This window comes from Lagenorhynchus albirostris, chromosome 5 (genome assembly GCF_949774975.1).
Source record: "Lagenorhynchus albirostris chromosome 5, mLagAlb1.1, whole genome shotgun sequence".
Taxonomy (NCBI): domain Eukaryota; kingdom Metazoa; phylum Chordata; class Mammalia; order Artiodactyla; family Delphinidae; genus Lagenorhynchus; species Lagenorhynchus albirostris.
Window position 1 is genome coordinate 97334692 of NC_083099.1, and position 21483 is coordinate 97356174.

Sequence of the window (21483 nt, forward strand, 5' to 3'; positions counted from 1 at the left end):
ACAGTCATTAAAAATGAGTATATAGAGGTGTATTTATGTTAAAGTACAGGTTATAAAATAGCACAGAATAGAATCCTATTTTGGTGTACTGTCATATATATCATAACCAGGAAAAAAGTATCTGGAAGGACATTTTCTTTACTGAATACCTCTCTGCATCTTAGATAATGAGTAATTTTTAAAACAAATTTTATCTCTTTTGCAACACTTTTGCAAAATTTTAACTTTTTAATTTGAGTTTGTAAATTAAAATAAGTGCATTACTTGTATTATTTTTAAGTTAATAAAAAGTTAATGCAGGGATTATTATTGGGATGGGGTGGAAAGGGAGATGAAAATGTGCAAGGAAGTGGAATAGGAAATATGTTAGCAGCCTGGGGTGGAGAGTGCAATACAGGAATGGTTTGGGGAAGACAGAATTATAGTAGATTGTCAACAGCATAACTCTCCATCTGTCCCTGGCAACAGAGTCAATTGGTTTATTTTCATTTAGCTTTTAGCTAAAGAATAAAATTAATAACAATTGATTTTTTGTTTTTTTAAATGGAGTAAGCCTTTATTTCCTTGTTTCACAATTACAACTGGCTGAATTGGTTGCCGTAACATGTCTGATATTCACAGGAGGGACCTGTATTAATTGAATTCCATTAATCTGTAATCTATTGGTAAAATATCTTTGGTGTTTTTTGATTAAAAAACAGCATATTTTTTTCCTGACCAAACCTTGTTCCTTTTTGCTAAGGGCATGTGCGGCACGGTTTCTAACGTGGATATATTTTATAACTGTATAATATTTACATTTTGTATTATTCATTTCTCAGAAATTTGTGCATATGTGTAGCTTAGTGGAAGAAAATAATTTAGGTTTGCTTTTAATACACTGATAGATCTTTAAAGGTGGCCTACAGGGGCCTACCCTCCGAAGCTTCATTGCGACCCCTTGCCCCATCACATCCCAGCCATGCTGACCTTCTTTAGGGTCTCTAAATGTACCAGTTACTTCTTCCCTCAGCGCCTCTGCTCCTGCTCTTCTGGCTGCCTGAGAATGCTGTTCCCACACTCTGTCCTCACCCCATTTGCACACACACTTTGACTGACTGATTCCTACCCATCCTTTGGACTTGTTGCCTCCTCTGGTCATAGCTGTTGTGGTGCTGTGGAAGGTTTGGGCACCTCAGCAGTGAACTTTGGGCGTTTACTCTAGTATTCCATTGTGTCTATTTCTTGCTACCAATAAGCTGCCTTGCCCTGTATTTTTTTTAATGTAATATTTATTTTTTAAAATTAATTAATTAATTAATTTTTGGCTGCGTTGGGTCTTCGTTGCTGTGCGTGGGCTTTCTCTAGTTGCGGCGAGCGGGGGCTACTCTTCGTTGCAGCAGGCAGGCTTCTCATTGCGGTGGCTTCTCTTGTTGCAGAGCACCGGCTCTAGGCTTATGAGCTTCAGTAGTCGTGGCATGCGGGCTCAGTAGTTGTGGCACGTGGGCTGCTGAGCGCAGGCTCAGTAGTTGTGGCACACTGCATGTTGCTCAGTGGCATGTGGGATCTTCCTGGACCAGGGCTCGAACTCGTGTCCCCTGCATTGGCAGGCGGATTCTTAACCACTGTGCCACCAGGGTAGTCCTGCCCGGTATTCTTTATCTTTTTTTCTCAGCCTCATCGCTCTTGTTACCTAACAGTTTACTATCTCAACTTCAACTTACTTTGGTCCCTTATGTCTCCTCACCTCTCTTCTTCTGCTTCCCTTACAATTTAAAGTGATTCATCCCACACCGGGGAATGGTGTGACCAGTAGGAATTAAATTATTCACATCTTCAGTATTTAAGAAACAATCGCCCATGAATAGTACTTGGAATCCTCAAAGAACAATCTCATTTCTTCATTTCATAGTTTAGAATTTGGAATAGAGAGGGGACAATTCATCATAGCTCCTGAGTTCTGAACACGAGGAAAAGAAAAAAAAAAACACCCTAATTTTGTTACATAAAAAAGAGTTATGAGGAAGCCTTCCTTCTTATTTCTGCAATTTTAAGTGAACAAGACTTTTATTCCCCCAAAATAGTTCATTCAGTTAGATGTTCCTAACATTTTACAAATATTATAAAATTCTATTTTAAGTACCTAGTCTTAAGCTTGAGTCACATTCACTGTGCAGGCTGGGAAGATTTAATAATGTCAGACCAGTAGGCAATGATACCAAGCCATTTTGGCTTCCTTTTCCTCGTCTAGAAAAGTTCAAATGCTACATTAGTCATAAAACATCAGAGAAGTTAATAATGAGATATATACATACATGAGATAAGTACAATGATCAGAAATTTCAATATCTTATCAATATTGAAAAACATTTTAGGCATTCAAAAATGTTTAATTCTGTTTGAATTTTAATTCATTGAAAAAGTAACAGTAACAAATAGTATTAAAATAGAAATAAGTCCCAAGCCTCTATAGATAACTATTTGTTTACATAGGAGAATACAACTATGTCATTTTCATTTAGTTCACAAGGCCAAAGTTTGTATCAAATTTCACTTTTTTTTTTCCAAGAGTTTTATATTATCCAGGCTTATATTTAATTTTTTATTTAATTTTAGTTCTACATATATATATTTTTTTATTGGGGTATAGTTACTTTACATGGTTGTGTTTGTTTCTGCTGTACAGCGAAGTGAATCAGCTACATGTATACACATATCCCATCTCTTTTGGATTTCCTTCCCATTTAGGTCACCACAGAGCATTGAGTAGAGTCCCCTGTGCTATACAGCAGGTTCTCATTAGTTATATATTTTATACATATTAGTGTATACAGAATTGGCTAATTCTCTGGTAAACATATATTCACGTAATTAGTGTAGTCTAAAATATTCTTAAACCTGAAATGATTGGAGATTGAGCAGACAACTCAGTAATTTATCCTGTATAGTAATCATTGTTAAGAATGTCAAAGATCACTGTACTGTTTTGCAGAAAGCTCATTTTTTGCATAATGGATAAACTGGAGTTACTACATTTTAAAATAATTATTGTAACAAGATGAGTGGTCTTATCTTCATTAATAACTAACGAAGAATCTCAGAGTTTAAAATTATTAATTTTATTAAGTAACATATATGTAGTGGTAGTGATAGAACAATATAGCTCATTTTCTGGATGTTCACAATTTGGTGTTGTCCTCAAGCAAGAGTAATATTCATAATCTTAAAATTAATATAATAATAAAGAAGCAGACTCACAGATATAGAGAAAAAATTAGTGGTTACCAGTGGGCAGAGGGAAGGGGGGAAGGACAGCATGGGGTAGGAGATTAAGAGCTACAAACTATTATGTATAAAATAAGCTATAAGGATGTATCGTACAGCACAGGGAATATAGCCAATGTTTTATAATAACTATAAATGGAGTATAACTTTTAAAAATTGTGAATCATTATATTGTACACATGTAACTTACATAATACTGTGCATCAATATGAATGAAAGAAGCCAGACACCAAAGATCACATTTATATTAAATTACCAGAAAAGCAGAAAGTAGACCAGTGGTTGCCTGGAGCTAGGGGTGGGAGCAGGTATTGGCTACAAATGGATACAGGGAAATGTTTTAGAGTGATGAAAATGTTCTCAAACTGGATTGTGGTGGATTCAGTAAATTCTAGAAGTTTGCTAAATATAAATTTAAACCATACACTTATAATAGGTGAATTTTGTGGTGTGTGATTATGCCTCACAAAAGCTGTTAAAAATTGTATGTGATGCCCACACACATTCTTTCCATGTGCCTATGAAAATATTTATTCTCTATTTCAAATCTGAGGTACAATTTTGGAGTCATGAGAAAAATATCTTCTGAAAATGATTAGGATAGTGTTTTTATAAACAAGTTTATTTTCTCACTTATGTTCCTGCATTTTAATAGAAAGATAGTATTTTTTCTTGATGAGGTATTAGAGATATCCTTGAATGTGTGATTGAGAATGGATTTGGAATTCTCCAATTCATTCTACAGAGGAGAAAAATGAGCCTTAGAGAGGAAGTTGACCTAGGTCAAACATGCTGAAAGGCAAAGTTGTTGCCAGAACCTCTTCAGTTTCTTCCACAACATATTAAAATGGGATGCCTTACTACGGGGTTGTTAGCAAATGGCCCTTCCTAGAGCTTCCTGAGTCTCCTGGCCCACCCTGCCTTAGTACTCGGTACCACTGATCACACTCTCATGATGGTTTAGTCATTTTCTTCTAGCCCATGGAAGGCTTTTGATGCTGTGAGATCTCAAAATAAGCAGCTGTATACCATCAGCACTGGGTATTTATTAACTGCACAAATTATAAACAATTCATGAAGATTCCAAATGTCTAAACAGTGATGGCGGGTGAAACCATTTGTTCCAGCTCCATCTTATGTTTTTATTTGTGAGATTTTGCAGAAATGAATGAATGCCAGAAATATGTAAGGAAGTTTTGTTACTGTTTGATGGTGTTTTACAAGATGGCAAAATTTTCATTTTTATGAAAAGTATTTCTAATTTGATCCCTCAAGCAATGTTTTAACAAGAGCTATATAATCTCATATATGCGGGATTTATTATAGTGCTGGTAGAAGTTATGCATCTTCTGCTTCGTCCTATAAAGAAGCACTATGATTAAATTCAACTTCTATTGGTCAGTAGAATTTACTCTTTGCCCATATTGGAGCTATTGAGAAACAAAAAGAATAAGAAATATTGGTCCTTTTGGAAAAATTGACCAAAGATACTGATATTAATCAGAATGACAGCTTTTCTGTGTTTTGATACATGGTCATTTTGAGATTGTCAGGACAAGCAATTAGTTTTTCTTTATGACACATGTTTAAATTTATCTAGTGTCTTCTTAGTGAAAATCACTCTTAGACGTAAGAAAGTCAATATTTTCAAAAGTGGCTCACTTGGCCTGGTGTTCCATTAGCTGGGAGTGACAGGGAAAGATATCAGAAAACTTGAGTATCAGTGACCAGTGCTTAGCCTTCCAGTGGAAATGAAATCATTATATAGTTTTGTCGGACTTTACCATTAAACCTTTATTTAAGTCTTATGATTAGGTGTCTATTGTAAATAGGAGAGTTTATAAATAGTTTTGTTTACCTGGTAAATAGCATAATGTTAAATACCTGGAAAGAAAAAATATGTATATATATAAATTCACTTGTTCTCAGAGAAAATTGTATTACAATATAATCAATATTTTAAAAAATCAGTAAATCAAGAGAGGTTCATACTTTGTGAAGACATCGGAAGACATAAAAATGTTAGTTTTAATAATTATCTGGATACTATTCAGTGAAAATAACAACAGGAAAAACTACTGATGCACAAAACAGAACTGATAAATCTCCAAAACATTATGTTGAGTGCAAGAAGCCTTACATGAAAGAGTACATATTGTATGATTCTATTTAACTGAAGTCTAGAACAGGTAGAACGAATTTATGACAGTAAAATAGAACAATAGTTGTTTCTAGGCAGATGGGCTGGGAATGGGCTGACAAGGAATGCGAGGAAACCTTCTGGGTTGACGGTAATATTCTACATCCTGATACAGGTTTGGGTTACATATACGTATGGCATTTGGAAAGAATCAGTAATGTATAGTTAAGATTTATGTATTTAATTTATATGTAAATTTTATCTCCAAAGAAAAATATAAATATTGAACTCTAGTTAATGATATGCATACTGAAGTGTTTAGGAGGAAGAATAGTGAAGTGCAATTTACTTTGAAATTCATTGAAAAGTTAGATGGATGGATGGATGAAAGGATGGAGAGATGGATAAATATGTGGTAAAACAAATATAGTATGATATTGATCATTGACTCGTGGTGGTGGCTCTATGGATGTGAACTGCACAATTCTTACAACTTTTCTTATGTTTAAAATTTTTTATCATAGAAGCAAAGATGAGTTAACATTTTAAGTCTCTAAATATTGGTCAGATTTAAAGACATGTAATTGAGCTAGAAGTCAGAGAAATGTTCCTAACATTTAAAAACGATTTACCTTTTGTATCTCCAGAAATTATAATCCCAGAAAAGTGTAATTCACAGAGTTTTTTCAAAGACCAAAATATATATAAAATTCTCATGACAGGAAATTTAACATTGTGGGTGAGGTCCTTTTTCCTCCATACTGTATTGTATATCTGTAAATCTCTTTCAAAAGACATTGGGCCCATTAATTTTAATTTTTTTTTTTTTTTTTTTTTTTGCGGTACGTGGGCCTCTCACTGTTGTGGCCTCTCCCGTTGCGGAGCACAGGCTCCGGACGTGCAGGCTCAGCGGCCATGGCTCAGGGACCTAGCCACTCCGCAGCATGTGGGATCTTCCCGAACCGGGGCACGAACCTGTGTCCCCTGCATCGGCAGGCGGACTCTCAACCACTGTGCCACCAGGGAAGCCCTAATTTTAATTTTAATGCACTGAGTTTGCAAAGAGTAATGGTTCCCAAACTTGAGTATGCATCTGAATTACCCAAACAGCTTGTTGAGATACAGGTTACTGCCCTACCCACAAGTTTCTGATTCAAGAGGTCTGGAGTGGGGTCTGAGAGTTTGTACTTAAAACAAGTTCCCAGGTGATCCTGATGCTCTAACTGGGGGACTCCTCTTTAAGAACCCTGGCATGGAGCCTATCCCTTTTTCCATCAGGAGGACCTATTGTTATCATGCCTTACTTTAAATAGCAAGAACATGTAAGCAAATCACCTCCAGGATTTTCATGAAATCAAGCACAAAAAGAACGAAAAGAAAGGAATGAGTTTTGTTAAGCCCCTTAGCCTTTTCTTCTTTTTCTTTTACATGTATTAAAAAATAATAATTACTAAGAATCTACCAGTTGTCTAAAGCAGTACAGAAAAAGTATTACAAAACAGATTTTGATATCTACTTTCCTACCTGAATTTGGCATATCCTCATGGCATAAAAACTATTTTGGTGACCAGTTTAATAAAACCAAAGGGACACATTTGTTATATATCCTCTTGTTCCACCCCTTCCATCAGATCTAGAGTCCCTGTACTGTAGCTGCATTGAACAAATTGTTCTAATCATGCTGCACTGAGATAGTTGTCTTATTTATGTGCCTAATTTACTAGGATGCACAATTTTGTGATCAGATAGGTCATATTTGAATTGGTATCACTAATGCCTAGTACCTTGTTGTAAGTGAATGGACACAATGAAAAGCAGATGAGTAAAAATACTAATTCCCTAAATTCCCCAAAGCAAATATAGATTTTATTTAGACTTTGTAGTTGTTTGAAGTGAACCAGGTTACTGCCTCCTTTCCCTTATAGCAAATATATGGTCATTGATTGCATGTAGTTGCCCCTTCTACCCACCCCCTGGAGAAAAGAAAACAAACAAAAAAAACCCAGCATGCTTCAGACTTTAAAGACTAATTTTGGGAGAATTAGATCAAGGAAGTATGTGCAAGTGACAACTGTACGTGTCTCAGGATAAGATTTCTCCTTAAGGATGAGAGGCCATTCATTTAGAAGGTAGTCTACGAAAAGTAATTTTCCTGCTGGGCTATTGGTTGGGTTATAAAGTAGGTAATGAAGTTTTTGCTCCTTTGGTAAAACTGTTAGCCCTGCCAAGTGGTGCTGAAATATCAACATTGGCAGGTTCAGTCTAATTCAGTCATCCAAAGTCACCAGACGGTGAAGTATTGGCCTGAGGAATCAGGGCATTGGGAATTCTTACCCAGGTGGAAACTGGTTGAAACCGTGGTTGTTTTAGCTGAAATGGAACTCACTTACACAAACATCTGGGCAAAGAGATATAAAGTGCCCCATTAGGAAGAAAACATTTCTCCCTCAGATTTTTGGCAAAATGGCATTTCTTTCTGAATTCAATAGCAAAACATCCTCTGTGTAGCTGATGACCATTATGTCCTAATAAAAGTTAACTAGTTGACTCCTGGGGGGTGTTAGCTCTGTGGGAATTGTTCGGGTGTGGCTTCTGAGGGGAGCTCTCCAGGTAAGCTGGACTTTTTATCTCCTGAACTCTGAGAGCACATGTTGCCTGTGGGCACATGTCCTCCAGCTGGCAGTCTCACCTCGGGGCACAGGAGAGGGAGCAGCCCGCTCTGCTTGAGCTGGAGCAGAGATCACGGGACGCTCTGCTGTGAGCTTCTTGCTAACATTGATCCTGTATGTGTAAAGTCAAATTGTGAGTTTATTTAAAGCCCCCCAGTCCCTGGCTTTGGCAGCTGTCCATGTGGCTTATGGGACTTTAACACAACTTTTTTCCTATACTTTTTAAAAAATGCCATCTTTCCTTAGATTTATAAAAATCTTGCTTTATATATATCTAAATTCTTTTAATCAGGATTTTTTCTTATACTTTCAGATACTTTCTTACATATTCTTAAAAGGTATTTCTTATATACTTTCTTTTTTATTGAAGTATAGTTGATATATAACATGTAAGTTATAGGTGTACAATATAGTGATTCACAATTTTTAAATGTTATACTTCATTTATAGTTATTATAAAATATTTGCTGTATTCCCCATGTTGTACAATATATCCTTGTATATTATTTTATACCTAATACTTTGTACCTCTCAATCCCCTGCCCCTATATTTCCCCTTCCCCCTTCCTTCTCCCCACTGGTAACTACTAATTTGTTCTCTATATCTGTGAGTCTGCTTCTTTTTTTGTCATATTCACTAGTTTGTTGTATTTTTTTAGATTCCATGTGTAAGTGATATCTTACAGTATTTGTCTTCGTCTGACTTATTTCACTTAGCCTAATGCCCTCCAAGTCCACCCATGTTGCTGCAAATAGCAAAATTTAATTCTTTTATTATGGCTGAGTAATATTCCATTGCATGTATATACCACATCTTTATCCATTCACCTGTTGCTGGACACTTAGATTGCTTCCATACATATATTCTTATATTGTAAAAAACACAAGAAGGGATGCCTTCTGTTCACCTCTAAAACTGTGTGGTATTAATTCATCGTTTCCTGAATGCCCAGAATCCCTTTTCCTCAATTGTTCTTATTTAGATCCCTGATTCATCATCTGAGTTGTATATATTTGGTGAAGTAATTTCATTTGTAAGTTAGGGAGCACAATGTCGAAAGTGTTTGTAGCTGGGTCCCTATCTTCCTTATGCCAGGCAACCCGCCACCCAAAGCTCCTCATTACCAGTGACAGCAGAATCAGAAGGTAGGGAAGATAGAAATCAAACGCATGAAGTAAGAAGGCGGGGGTGGGTGGGTGGGAGCAGTTTGAGACCTATGGGAAGAGATTAGAGAATTTCAAGATGGCTACCTTTACCAAATTGCCCATTTTTGTAAATAGCAATTATTTTTGCATCATCTTTGTGAATGTGGCTGCTATATAGGGCCGTAAATAAAAGATGGTTTGAATGGTGCCATTTAGACTTTTGCAATGCGCAACTTAAACAACTGTCATTGACATCCCTGTTTCTGGAAGACATGTTGTAGAGCTGCTCCATGTTTACTGCACACTAACTCTTTGCAAGTTCTCAAAAATTCTTTACTGGGCCTTGGTAAAGAGTTGGGAAGAGAGTGATAGAGAATCTATGGGGTTTTGAGGAAGAATTCCAATCTGGAGATCCAGAGAGCCAGGATACCATGAGATATACGGGGTTAATAGTAAGAATATAACAGGGGCTTCCCTGGTGGCGCAGTGGTTGAGAGTCCACCTGCCGATGCAGGGGACACAGGTTCGTGCCCCAGTCTGGGAAGATCCCACATGCCGTGGAGCGGCTGGGCCCATGAGCCATGGCTGCTGAGCCTGTGCCTCCGGAGCCTGTGCTCCACAACGGGAGAAGCCACAACAGGAGAAGCCACAACAGTGAGAGGCCCATGTACCACAAAAAAAAAAAAAGAATATAACAACTTGAAAATTTAAAAGGATTTGTCTCATATTATTCTGTGAGTGCTTTTAATTGTAATTCTGAATACACAGCCCCCCCCCCCCCACCATCATCACCAAAGCAAGTTAATTCCTTCCACCTATCTTGTCTGGCATGCCATCATGCACTGCAGAATGGGCCCGGACTTCCCTTTTCTTTGAAACCATCTTGCACAGACTTTCCTTCCGATGGAAGGTTATTCAAGTATCTTGCCATTACAGCACTTGTAGAAGTAGTTTTTATAATACCCAATATTATTTGATTAATAGCAATATTTAATCTTCATTCTCCTTAAAATATTTAACTGAAGGTGCCGTGCTTTTCTTGCTATGGAAAATTTCTAGTCATGTCACTGGCTTTCAGATGGTTGTTATTGGTAAGAAAAGCCATGTTATAAACTACAGATTACGCATTTCTACTGAATGATCAGGAACAAATGACAACACTTGTCTAATTGCCTTGGCCACTCCTTTTACCTTGTGGCTGTCACAGAAAAATTAATGTAATTCCATATGGTTTTCTTTCTCCTTCTAACATCTTTCCTTGGATCGTGGTACCAGGACAGGTAGAGTCATGTGAGCACCACTGTTATATGATACCTTTTTCACTCCCTAAGAATTAAAACAAATGTTAAATTATTGCCAAGTCCCATGTTAAAATTATGGTTTGTATAACTTAGCATTATAGTTCAGTTAAACACAATCTATGCCATCAGCTGTGATTTTGGGGGGAAACTTTTGAATGTGTTATCAGACAGTAACTGCCCTGTTTAATACATACACTTGAGACGTGACATATTGATAGTTCCTTAATTAGCTGCTCTGATCATGAAGGCATTGGGATGTTTCCACTTGCAAGCTAACTGTCTGAGAAGAACACAGAATACATCTGAAACTTAGAAAGTTCAGTTCTTGGAGCATAGTAATGCCTGAAAAGGACTTGCTGCTTTTATATATGTACCATTTGTTTAATGGTGAATAATAATATTAGGCACTATTAAAACTACTTTCACCAGTGCTGTAATGGCAAGATGCCTGAATGTCCTCCCATCAGGAGAGTCTGTATAAGGTGATTACAGAGGTGAGGAAAATTTGGCTTATTCTACAGTGGCATTATGGTAAACCAGAGAGATTCAACCACATTGAAATGCTGTTCTGTTTTATTGCTGGCTCATATCCCATTGTATGGATAAGCCATAATTTTTTTTATCCATTCAACTGGTGATGGACATTTAGGTTCTTTCCATTTTGGTGCTGCTTTGAATATCTGCACATAAGTCTTTGCATAAACTTATATTTTCATTTTTCCTGAGTAAATACCTAGGAATGAAATTGATGGGTTATTTGGTAACTGACCAACGGTTTTCACCAGTGGTGAAACTTCATGAAACATTTAACATTCACACTCAAAATGTATGAGAGCTCCAGTTGCTCCAAATTCTGCATAACACTTGTTATTGACAGTCTTTTCATTTTTGCCATTCTTAATGTGTATGATATCCCTCACTGTGGTTTTAACTTGCATTTCCCTTAAGACTAAGGAAGTTGACCAGGAGTTGGTAAACTAGGACTGGATGGCCAAATCTAGCCAACTGCCTATTTTTATAAATATAGTTTAATTGGAACACAAACATGTCCATTGATTTACATAATGTCTATAGCTGCTCTTGTACTACAATGGCAGAGTTTAGTAGTTGCAGTAGAGAACATCTGGTCTGCAAATTCTAAAATATTTACTATTTGACCCCTTACTGAAAACATCTGACAACCCTCATGTCATCTTTTCATGTGCTTCTTGGTTATCATATATTTCCTTTAGTGAAGGATCTATTCAAGCTTTTGCCCTTTATTCTTAAATGTTTTGTCGTCTGATTGAGTAGAAAATATTCTTCTAAATATTCTGGATGCAAGCCTCTAATTGGTAAATGTACTGCAAATGTTTTCTGCCAATCTGCAGTTAGCCTTTTCTTTTTCTTATTAGTCCCTTTAAAGTTCAAAACTAAAATCCGATCAAGTCCAATTTATCATTTTTTAAAGCCTATGCTTCACATATCATATCTGAACTGATGGAAACTGATTTAATTATTTTGATGTCTGAGAAAATTTGATTTTGTATAACAAAATAAGTGACTGAACAAGTATACAGGTTGGCAATGTAAATAGAATGTGTGTAAAAAAAGAGGAACGTACTATGGGTTTATAGAAAAGGATAGGGTTTATTCTTTTAATCCTGAAACAAGTGAGTCATTATTTTATTGACATCACTATTATAGCTATTCTTTTACTTAATATATTATGGAAATAATTGCTAATCTGATTATTCTCAAACTTGCTATTTACTGTTTTACAACACTGAGAGCTTAGAGGCTAAGGCATTTACTGCTACTACACTAATAGATATTTTTTACTTTTAAGAAGAGAACTTTCGTGTTTTGCAGTTTTTCTATTGAAAAACTGACCAACTTCATATCAGCAATTTAGACCACATTCTGAAATATTTTGGAAAGTGTTAAGATAACCTGAAGAGAAATTAGACATGAAAGAATTTCTCCTACTAAATGGGTTGTGATGGTAACTCCTTTCTCACAGATCAGTGACTGGATGTCCATGGTAGTTTAGCTGGCTTAACTAAGTGCCTTGTGTTTGGGCTATGTTTCTTTACAGAGTTTTATTGACGCTGACCACAGGCACTCAGAATTCTGGGGTCAACATTAAATATCTGCTCAGCACCTGTGCCTGTAGCAATAGCAATAGCAACCTGACTCCTCTGGTTGATCCAGAGGGTTCTATGAACTTGTAGTGCTCTACCTTTTGTCTGATTTTCTCATCTCACTACCTTCCTCACTGTTTTCAATGCCACAGGGCATGTATTTTCTTTTAAAAATTAAATGGGGATTATTTCTAATTTTGTTTTGAAAGGGATTTTTTTTCTTTTAAAATTTCACAACACCCTTGGAAATATTTAGAGATACCCTAGGGTGTTGCAAACAGAGGATTAGAAACAACTGTCATAGTTCCAAAGTTCTACTTTGCCAACATGCAATCTTTTTTTTCAGCCGTTCTAGTATTGCTTTCCTGAAATGCTCACATTCTTCATTTTCTCTCACTCTTGATTAGTATAGGCTTTGTTTCTCATATAGGATGCAATAAAATATTCTTCCAGTAATCTTATTTCTCTGTACTCCTGGGCTTTCCTGGGTGATATATATGCCACTTTACTTATCAATGTTTTACTAGTTAAGCTTGTATCATGTTGTACTTTTCTTTATTATCTCTATCTTAAGTCATTCACCTGAGGTCTTCGCACTAACTGTTGAAAGATAACTGTTATTACATGACTAGTGTTCCAGGCCTTTAAGCCAGAATTACTTGGAGTGAAGATAAATTTATCAAAGATGAAAAATTATTATAGGATGCACTGAGATATACCTTAAAATATTGGGGAAATTGTTTAAGAATGTAAAATTGAATACTAGTCCAAACATTCATTTGAAGGGACACTTGAGGAACTTATTCAGATGAATAGGACAAAAAAATTACTTAACCATTTTGCTGAGCTCTGAAAGTGTCAGTGGGGTCATAACTGAGTGAGCAAAGGGGTATTGAGGGAATCCATGCTGGGTGACAATGTGAGCATAGGTGTAGGGCCAGGGCCTCGTATGCATTGCAGAATGTGAGAAGATTTATACTGGCCAAAGAGAAATGAGCGATGTTGAGAAGTAACAAATAGAAAACTAATAAGGACTTACTGTATAGCACAGGGAACTCTACTCAGTACTCTGTAATGGCCTACATGGGAAAAATAATCTAAAAAAGAGTGGATATATGTATATGTATAGCTGATTCATTTTCCAGTATACTAACACAATGTTGTAAATCAACTATTCTCCAATAAAATTTTTTTAAAAAAAAGACAGAATTCATGTGTAGCAAGATAATAAAGGGATTTGAGTTCCTAGATCCAGTAAGGAACTGGGATGAGAGTCTCAATATACTATTAAATTTGTGATGCTGTTTTGAGAAAAGATTTGTTTGTGTGCTTTTTTCTTTCTCAGGACTTTTAAAAGTTTAGCTCTAGAGAGTAGTATGAATTGGAATTTTGGAGAAAGTAGGTCAGATAAATGCTAATTTATTCAGAAAGTTACATGATGTTGATGTATTTATTGACATAAATTATTAGCAAAAGGGAAAAAGACTGGAGTCATGAAAATTCTGGGCAGAGGAAGCAAGAACACTTCCACTTTTGTTAGTCAGTAGTTCTGTTTACAACCTTCCTTTTTCTCAGTTGGTACAGCCATCCTTCCTACTTTCCAAGGGGGGGAATAACATGGTACATCAGGCCACAGTCTGTGAGCAAAGGTCTAATGTGATGATGCTGTGACTCTTGACTCTTAGCCCAAAAAGAGTGCAACCTAAGTTCATGAAGATTCCTAATCTCTTCTTCCTAACAAGGTGTTGGAAAGAGGCCAGCTGTTTTTTGATTTATTGTGAGACCCGATAACCTTATAAGGTATCAGAATATTAACCCTAGATTAACTGTAGGGTTAATCTAGGCACATAACTAAGAAGGGGAAAATTGGCTTGACCAAAATCTGTGTTATATATGTGAGATTATCTGTCTATCTGTCTATCTATGATTTTGATAAGGTGATATATATATATCAAAATCTTATAAAATTAGGACAAAACATTATCAGTTAACATCAATTTCAGCATTACGGTATGGGGGTTAGCTACTCCTACTCATTTGGGTCATGACAAAGTTCTCAATAAAAATGAGAGCAGGAAGTCCAGCCTAGCGAGAACCTAAGATGCGGTTTTGATGCTGAACTTAACCTGCAGACTGATAGAGGTGTGGCTGCCCTCAATTTAGTCATTTGTCCTATAAGAGAATTGGACTAGGTGAGCTGGGGATGAGTCTCCCTCAGACTTTTGGATAAGCTGCTCAGTGTCTCTGGGTTTTTTGCCACAAGTGTAGCAATAGCAGTCAGAGAACCAAGAAGTTATAGAAATTTTATCAAATTCTTGGGAAGTACAAAGTACTATGCACATACCTGGAAATAGTACTGACTGCTAAAGTAAGAGAGGGTTCCCACAGCCTGGTCTCCAAGACGTGTTGTTTTTATTGCTTCAAAGGCCTAATGGAATTCTTCTATGTGGCTATATTGAGGTCACCCCGGATGACTTTTTACTGGAATAGTATAAATTTAGAGTGATAGCTTTGGGAAACACATGCTATTTAGAGGTCTTGACTGGTACATATACAATATAAGTCTTTGATTAATGAGAAATAGACCGAATTATTAAGTTGGTAAATACAGTCTTCCCAATAGGTAAAATATTTTTAAAATATGAATTCCCAGTGAAAGAAAGAAAGAAAATAATTGAAGTCCACAATCTCTTATCTAAAACTCTCAGAGCCAGACTTGTTTTAGAATTCAGAAAATCTTTGGATTTTAGAAATGTACTAGGATGCCTAGACCATGTATTAAGTAACCTGCTCAGTGAGGTCTTGATCAGCACCCTTTAATTAAGCACATTTAAGTATAGGAATTAAGATTCCTATAATTAGAGTCTAGGAAAATGGTACAGATGAACTTATTTGCAAAGCAGAAATAGAGTCACAGATGTAGAAAACAAACTTATGGCTACCAAGGGGGGAAGTGGGGGTGGGATGAATTGGGAGATTGGGACTGACATATGTACACTACTATGTATAAAATAGATAACTAATGAGAACCTACTGTATAGCACTGGGAACTCTACTCAATGCTCTGTGGTGAGCTAAATGGGAAGGGCATCTAAAAAGAGTGGAGATAGATAGATAGATAGATAGATGATAGATAGATAACTCATTCACTTTGTTGTACAGCAGAAACTAACACAACATTGTAAAGCAACTATACTCCAATAAAAATTAATTTTAAAAAAGATTCCTATAATTAAACATGTGAGTAAGTCACACTGACTATTCAGTGAGATTAAAGAAAGACTAAGTGGCCTCATAACTGTTCAGGTTGAGTTTTGTTGCCAAATTAGTTTGACATGAACTTACGAAAATCTAACAAAGCTTTTTTGGATTTCTAAACTGTGACTAACGGGCTTTGGATGGACCTGATTAAGTAACCAATTATCGAGCAATTACTGTGTACCAGCTTTAAGATATTGCCATTTGCACTAACCTTTGTAAACAACCTGTCAAAGTAGACATCGTTATCCATAATTTACAAATCAAGAAAGAAGTCTCAAGCACAGGTTAGTGAGCAGCCAGGGCACACTTATAAGTATATGGCAGAGCTGCAGTTTGGACCCAGCTCCTTCTGGCCCCAAATAATAATAATAATAATAATAATAATAATAATAATAATAATGCCTTGAAAATATAGAGTTTCTCTGCTTACTCTGCAGTCTCTCTGGGGAAGTTCACCCAATAATCATTTATAAACTAAAGACACCCCGATGGATCTGGACCCCATTTGTGAGCATCACACTTAGATAGTCAACTTACTGTTGGAAATGTCCAGCAGTAAGTTGACTATCAGTGAGACAACAGTCAGTTGTCTCACTGACCCAGCGAACTCCAAATGGAACTAATCATCTTTCTTCTCAGCCCTGCTCCTTTTAGAATCCCTTATTCTACTATCTCAGTTACCCCTAAGCCAAAACCCACCCACTTCCCTCCCTTTCCAACTCTGTTAATCACTAAGTCCTGCGAGGATACTGCTGGAGACCAGCACTGAGGAAGCTGGGGGTTTTTAAGTGCAGTAATTCAATTTACCGATAAGAAATTTCAGATCCTTTCACCATTCCCAGATAGGATGTATAAAATGAAGGTTCTGACCAACTGTGGATAGCCAAGGTAAACTTAAATCCCATTTACCTGCTCAATAATAAACTACAAAATATTAAACCTTAAGATTTTACTTTGTGTTCTAGACTGCTTTTGCTTTATATGTTATTGTCTGTTTTCTTTGATCTCAAAATTACCTGTATTTTAGCTGTTTTGGTGGGTGTGCTGTGATCTTGAGTAGCTAGATATCACGATTTCCAATAACAATGCCTCTAGCCAGTAACAATGCCTCTAGCCAGTAACTTTGGATGCTAAAGAGGTGAAGTAACAGCCACCTATATTTTTGTTTCCATCTTTAGGTAAAAGGCCAAACCTGAAGGTCCACATCAATACCACAAGTGACTCCATCCTCTTGAAGTTCCTGCGTCCACATCCTAATGTAAAACTGGAAGGTTTTCTCCTGGGATATGGAAGCAACTTATCACCAAACCAGTACTTCCCTCTTCCTGCGGAAGGGAAATACACTGAGGCCGTGGTTGGTAAGATCTTTGGGTTTCAGGCATAGGAAGAAGAGGTAAAAAGGTAATGGGTGTTATATGATACATAAATCTCGAAGCATCATTCTTTCTATACCCCCAGCCGAACGAAATGCCATAATTACAAAACATCTTCATAATTGTTGTAACCCATAGCACAATTTTTTACATTAAAAAATATGTAATGCATACCCTGCTTATACTGCAGAAATAATCAACTTCATTGCCATTATACCTACAGGCCCTGACCTCATAACTAAACTTGCACAGGGAAAAAAACTAGCTAAAATACCTTAAATCTCTGTAACATAGCTTGTTTATGTGGATTAATTTTCCTCCCTGCTATGTCTTTACTTTCTTCTTGTGGAAAATACCATCTACAGCTTTCTGGGTGTCTATTCATGCCAAGCTACCTTTAAAAAGAAAAGACAGTGTGTTACATTTAAAAATTTTTAGGGTATTTCAGACAAAAAGATTAAAGTTTGTATTTGTGTTATGAAATTTTAAATTTCTTTGAAAATATTTTTAATCACATTAAAATGTAATTTGAGGATGTAGGTACCTTCAAGCCATCTCCAGAAAAATTATTTGCAAATAAAAGGTTTTTAAAGGATAACATTTTTTTAAAAAGGGATCATCTATTTAAAATGCTGTCAAAGGCTTCCTGAATAGCCTAAGATAAGATTTATATTTTGATCCACTGCTAGGATTATTGCTAAACAGTCTTTTCATGAACTTCCAAAGTTTAATCCTATAACTTGAACTACTGTAGACCAGATCTGACATTCATGCATATATGTAGCAATGTTGAAGATGAATCTATTTTGTCCTGCAGCCCTTTGTTCTCATAGAGAAGTCTCTGTTGTACTTTAAAATTAGGCAAGCGGGCTTTCCTGGTGGCGCAGTGGTTGAGAGTCCGCCTGCTGATGCAGGGGACACGGGTTCGTGCCCCGGTCCGGGAAGATCCCACATGCCGCAGAGCAGCTAGGCCTGTGAGCCATGGCCACTGAGCCTGCACGTCCGGAGCCTGTGCTCCGCAACGGGAGAGGCCACACAGTGAGAGGCCTGCGTACCGCAATAAACATTTAAAAATAAATAAATAAATAAATAAAATTAGGCAAGAGAGTAACATTATTAATTATAAATGTCTGGACTGAATTTTACATAAGATAAGCACTTTAAAGCAGACACATTACAGTTTGTAACCCTTCAAAATTTGAGAATTAGGCACTTTGACAAATGTAACAACACTAACCTTGACCATATAAACCATAAGGAATTTGAAAATTTGCAAATATTTCCCCACCATATTCACCTTTCACTATAAAAAGTGACTGGAAGCTGTATACGTACCCGCAAACAAGCAGAAACAGATCTACTGCTCCTTTACTTGTTGAGCATTAGAAGTAATATTTTACTTATGATAATTTTTTATCCTTGGTAATATAGATTGCAAATTTGGTCAGTAGTAAACATCCTTTCCCTATGATGTGGAAGGCATTCAATCCTAAAGTGATAGAAGTCAGATTGCTAATGAAAAATATGTGTAGAAAACTATAAAGAAAATTTCTACCACAGATATACCAAGCTTTCACTAATTCAGTGATGAGGGATGATCAAACAGACTAGGTACCTTTTTATTTCTTTACAATTATTTTCATTCCTTAAAACTTTTTATTATGAAAAAATTCAAACATATAAGGAGAGGGAAACCTGTAATTACCCTCATGTCTCATCATGCAACTTAAATACATAGCACTGTTTTGCTAATCTTTCCATGTATTCTTCACGCATGCTATTTTTAGGAGTATTTAAAAGTGTAACTAGATATCATATTTGTAAAATTTATGAACATCTCAGTATGCACCTCTAATAGATAAGAAATAATTTTAATAATGCCTTGCTTTTATCACATTATAACAATAATCCCATAATATATTTTTATACCTAGTCCGTATTTAAATTTCTCTGGTGATCTTTAAAAATGCCTTCTTAGAGTTGTTTCTTTTTTGAATCAGGATCCTATATGTTCTACATGTTAGGTTTGGCTGTTAGGTCTCATTAGTCTCTTTTATTCCATAACAGTCCTCTCTCCCTTCCCTTTTTAAATGTCATTGATTTGCTGGAGAAATTGGATTATGCATCCTGGTTCACATTCTGTATTTAACTGACTGCTTCCATGTCTTTTTGAACTGGCTCCTCTATCCCTGACTTTCCTGTGAAAGATATTTAGATTTGGGTTAAGCATTTGGGGAGAAAGAATACTTTATATATGGTATGGTTTATTTCCTAACAACTCCCAAAGAGGTACATAATGGCTGATGTCATACTTAGTGATGTTTAAAGCAGTTTGGTGTGTTTAGGTGGCCTCAGCCTGATGCCTCCATTATAAAATTCATCATCAAATTTTCACTTAATGGTTTTAGCATCTATCAATGCTCATTGCCCAGATGCATTATTTTAAACAGAGGTTGTAAAATGGTAGTTTGGTAGTTTTACATTCTAGATAGAATCTAATTCTATCATTCCTTCTGTATTTTTTAGCTGAAATTCTACATTAAAGAATTTTATTTACTTTTTCACGTTTCTTATCTAGTGTTTTAGGAAAGACAGGATAAATTTTCATCGTAATAAATTGATGCCTGGAAATCTGCAGTGGTGACCAATGATGTTGTTTGTTTTATAATCAGTAAGAATGCATTGGTTATTTTGCATTGATTTTTAGATATTTAATGATTTTTAATCAATACATCACTTATCCACCCCTTATGATTCTTTTCATTGTCTAGCTTAAATATGATTGGTTGTTTAACTCTGGTTCACTATTAAACTGTGAACTTTTTAAAGTCAAAGTTTATGTCTTATTTGGTTATTCATAGCAGGATGACCTACATTGTGTAGATAGGTAATAAATATTGTGGCACTGAATGGAACAGAGTCAAGTCTGTGTAGAATATTTAGGCTGGAGGAGGCCATGAGAGATTGTCTAGTCTAGGCCATTGTCATCAGGCTAATATATATCTAAACCATCCTAGAACAGATCACTGTGTACCTTAAAGATCTCTAAGCACAAAGCTTCCCAAACTTCTCCTGGAAGGCTATTGCAAGCACCATTTTTAAAACTCTTACCTTATCCTTTAGATCAATGTGCTCTTTTTATTTATCTCCTTTCTCTTCTAGTATTCTGGTGGAAAAGGAAAAAAGCATTCCTCTTAGATATTTCCTTTTCCATCTTTCTTTATGCCAAGGAATCTGTGTGCTTCTACTTTTATTACTTCAAAATGGACTTGCATATCCAAATTAAATGTTATCCTCTGGTTGCTTAATTTGATTATTTACAGTCTTTTTTAATGATTATGATTGTAGTAATGGCTCTTAAATGATTAAACAGCTGTGTATTAGTTTTCAATTGCCACTATAACAAATTACCATGAACTTGGCGGCTTAAAACATCACAAATTTATTATCTTATAGTTCTGTATGTCAGAAGCCCAATGTGGGTCTCTCTAGGCTAAAGTCAAGGTTGTAGGCAGGGCTGCATTCCTTTCTGGAGGCTCTGAGGGGAGAACCTGTTTCCCTGCTTTTTTGCAGCTTCTAGAGGGGCCCACATTCCTCTTCTACTTTCAAATCTAAAAAACAATACAAATGAATATATATATATATATATATGGTATATATATGTACATACAAAACAGAAAAAGACTCACAGATATAGAAAACAAACTAGTGGTTACCAAAGGGGAAAGGGAAGGGGGCAGGGGCAAGGGATTAAGAGATATGAACTACTATGTATAAAATAGAAAAGCAACAAAGATATATCATACAGCAGAGGAAATTATAGCCATTATTTTATAATAACTTTTGATGGAGTATAATCTGTAAGAATACTGAATCACTATGCTGCACACCTGAAAGTAATATAATATTGTAAATCAACTATACTTCAATAAAAAAAATCCAACAACATTGGGTCAAACATTGCTCACACCACATCACTCTGATCTCTTCTGCCTTCCCTCTTCCACTTTTAAGGATCCTCATGATTATATTGAGCCCACCTGGATAATCCAGGCTACTCTTCATATTTTAAGGTCAGTGGATCAACAATCTTAATTGTATCTGCAACCTTAATTCTCCTGTGTCATGTAACCTAAGATATTCACAGGTTCTGAAGATGAGGATGTGGGCAATCTTTGAGGGCTATTATTCTGCCTGGCACAGACT

The 21483-nt window shown here is 36.1% G+C and overlaps 1 protein-coding gene across 1 annotated transcript in view; it reads left to right on the top strand.

Annotated features, from left to right (window-relative positions):
• Positions 1-21483, top strand: part of ABI3BP (ABI family member 3 binding protein) — a 263443-nt gene that overhangs the window by 46644 nt on the left and 195316 nt on the right. The window contains exon 2 of the mRNA XM_060150668.1: positions 17083-17262. Within this exon, the coding sequence (XP_060006651.1) occupies positions 17083-17262 (180 nt within the window). The remainder of the gene's footprint in view (positions 1-17082; positions 17263-21483) is intronic.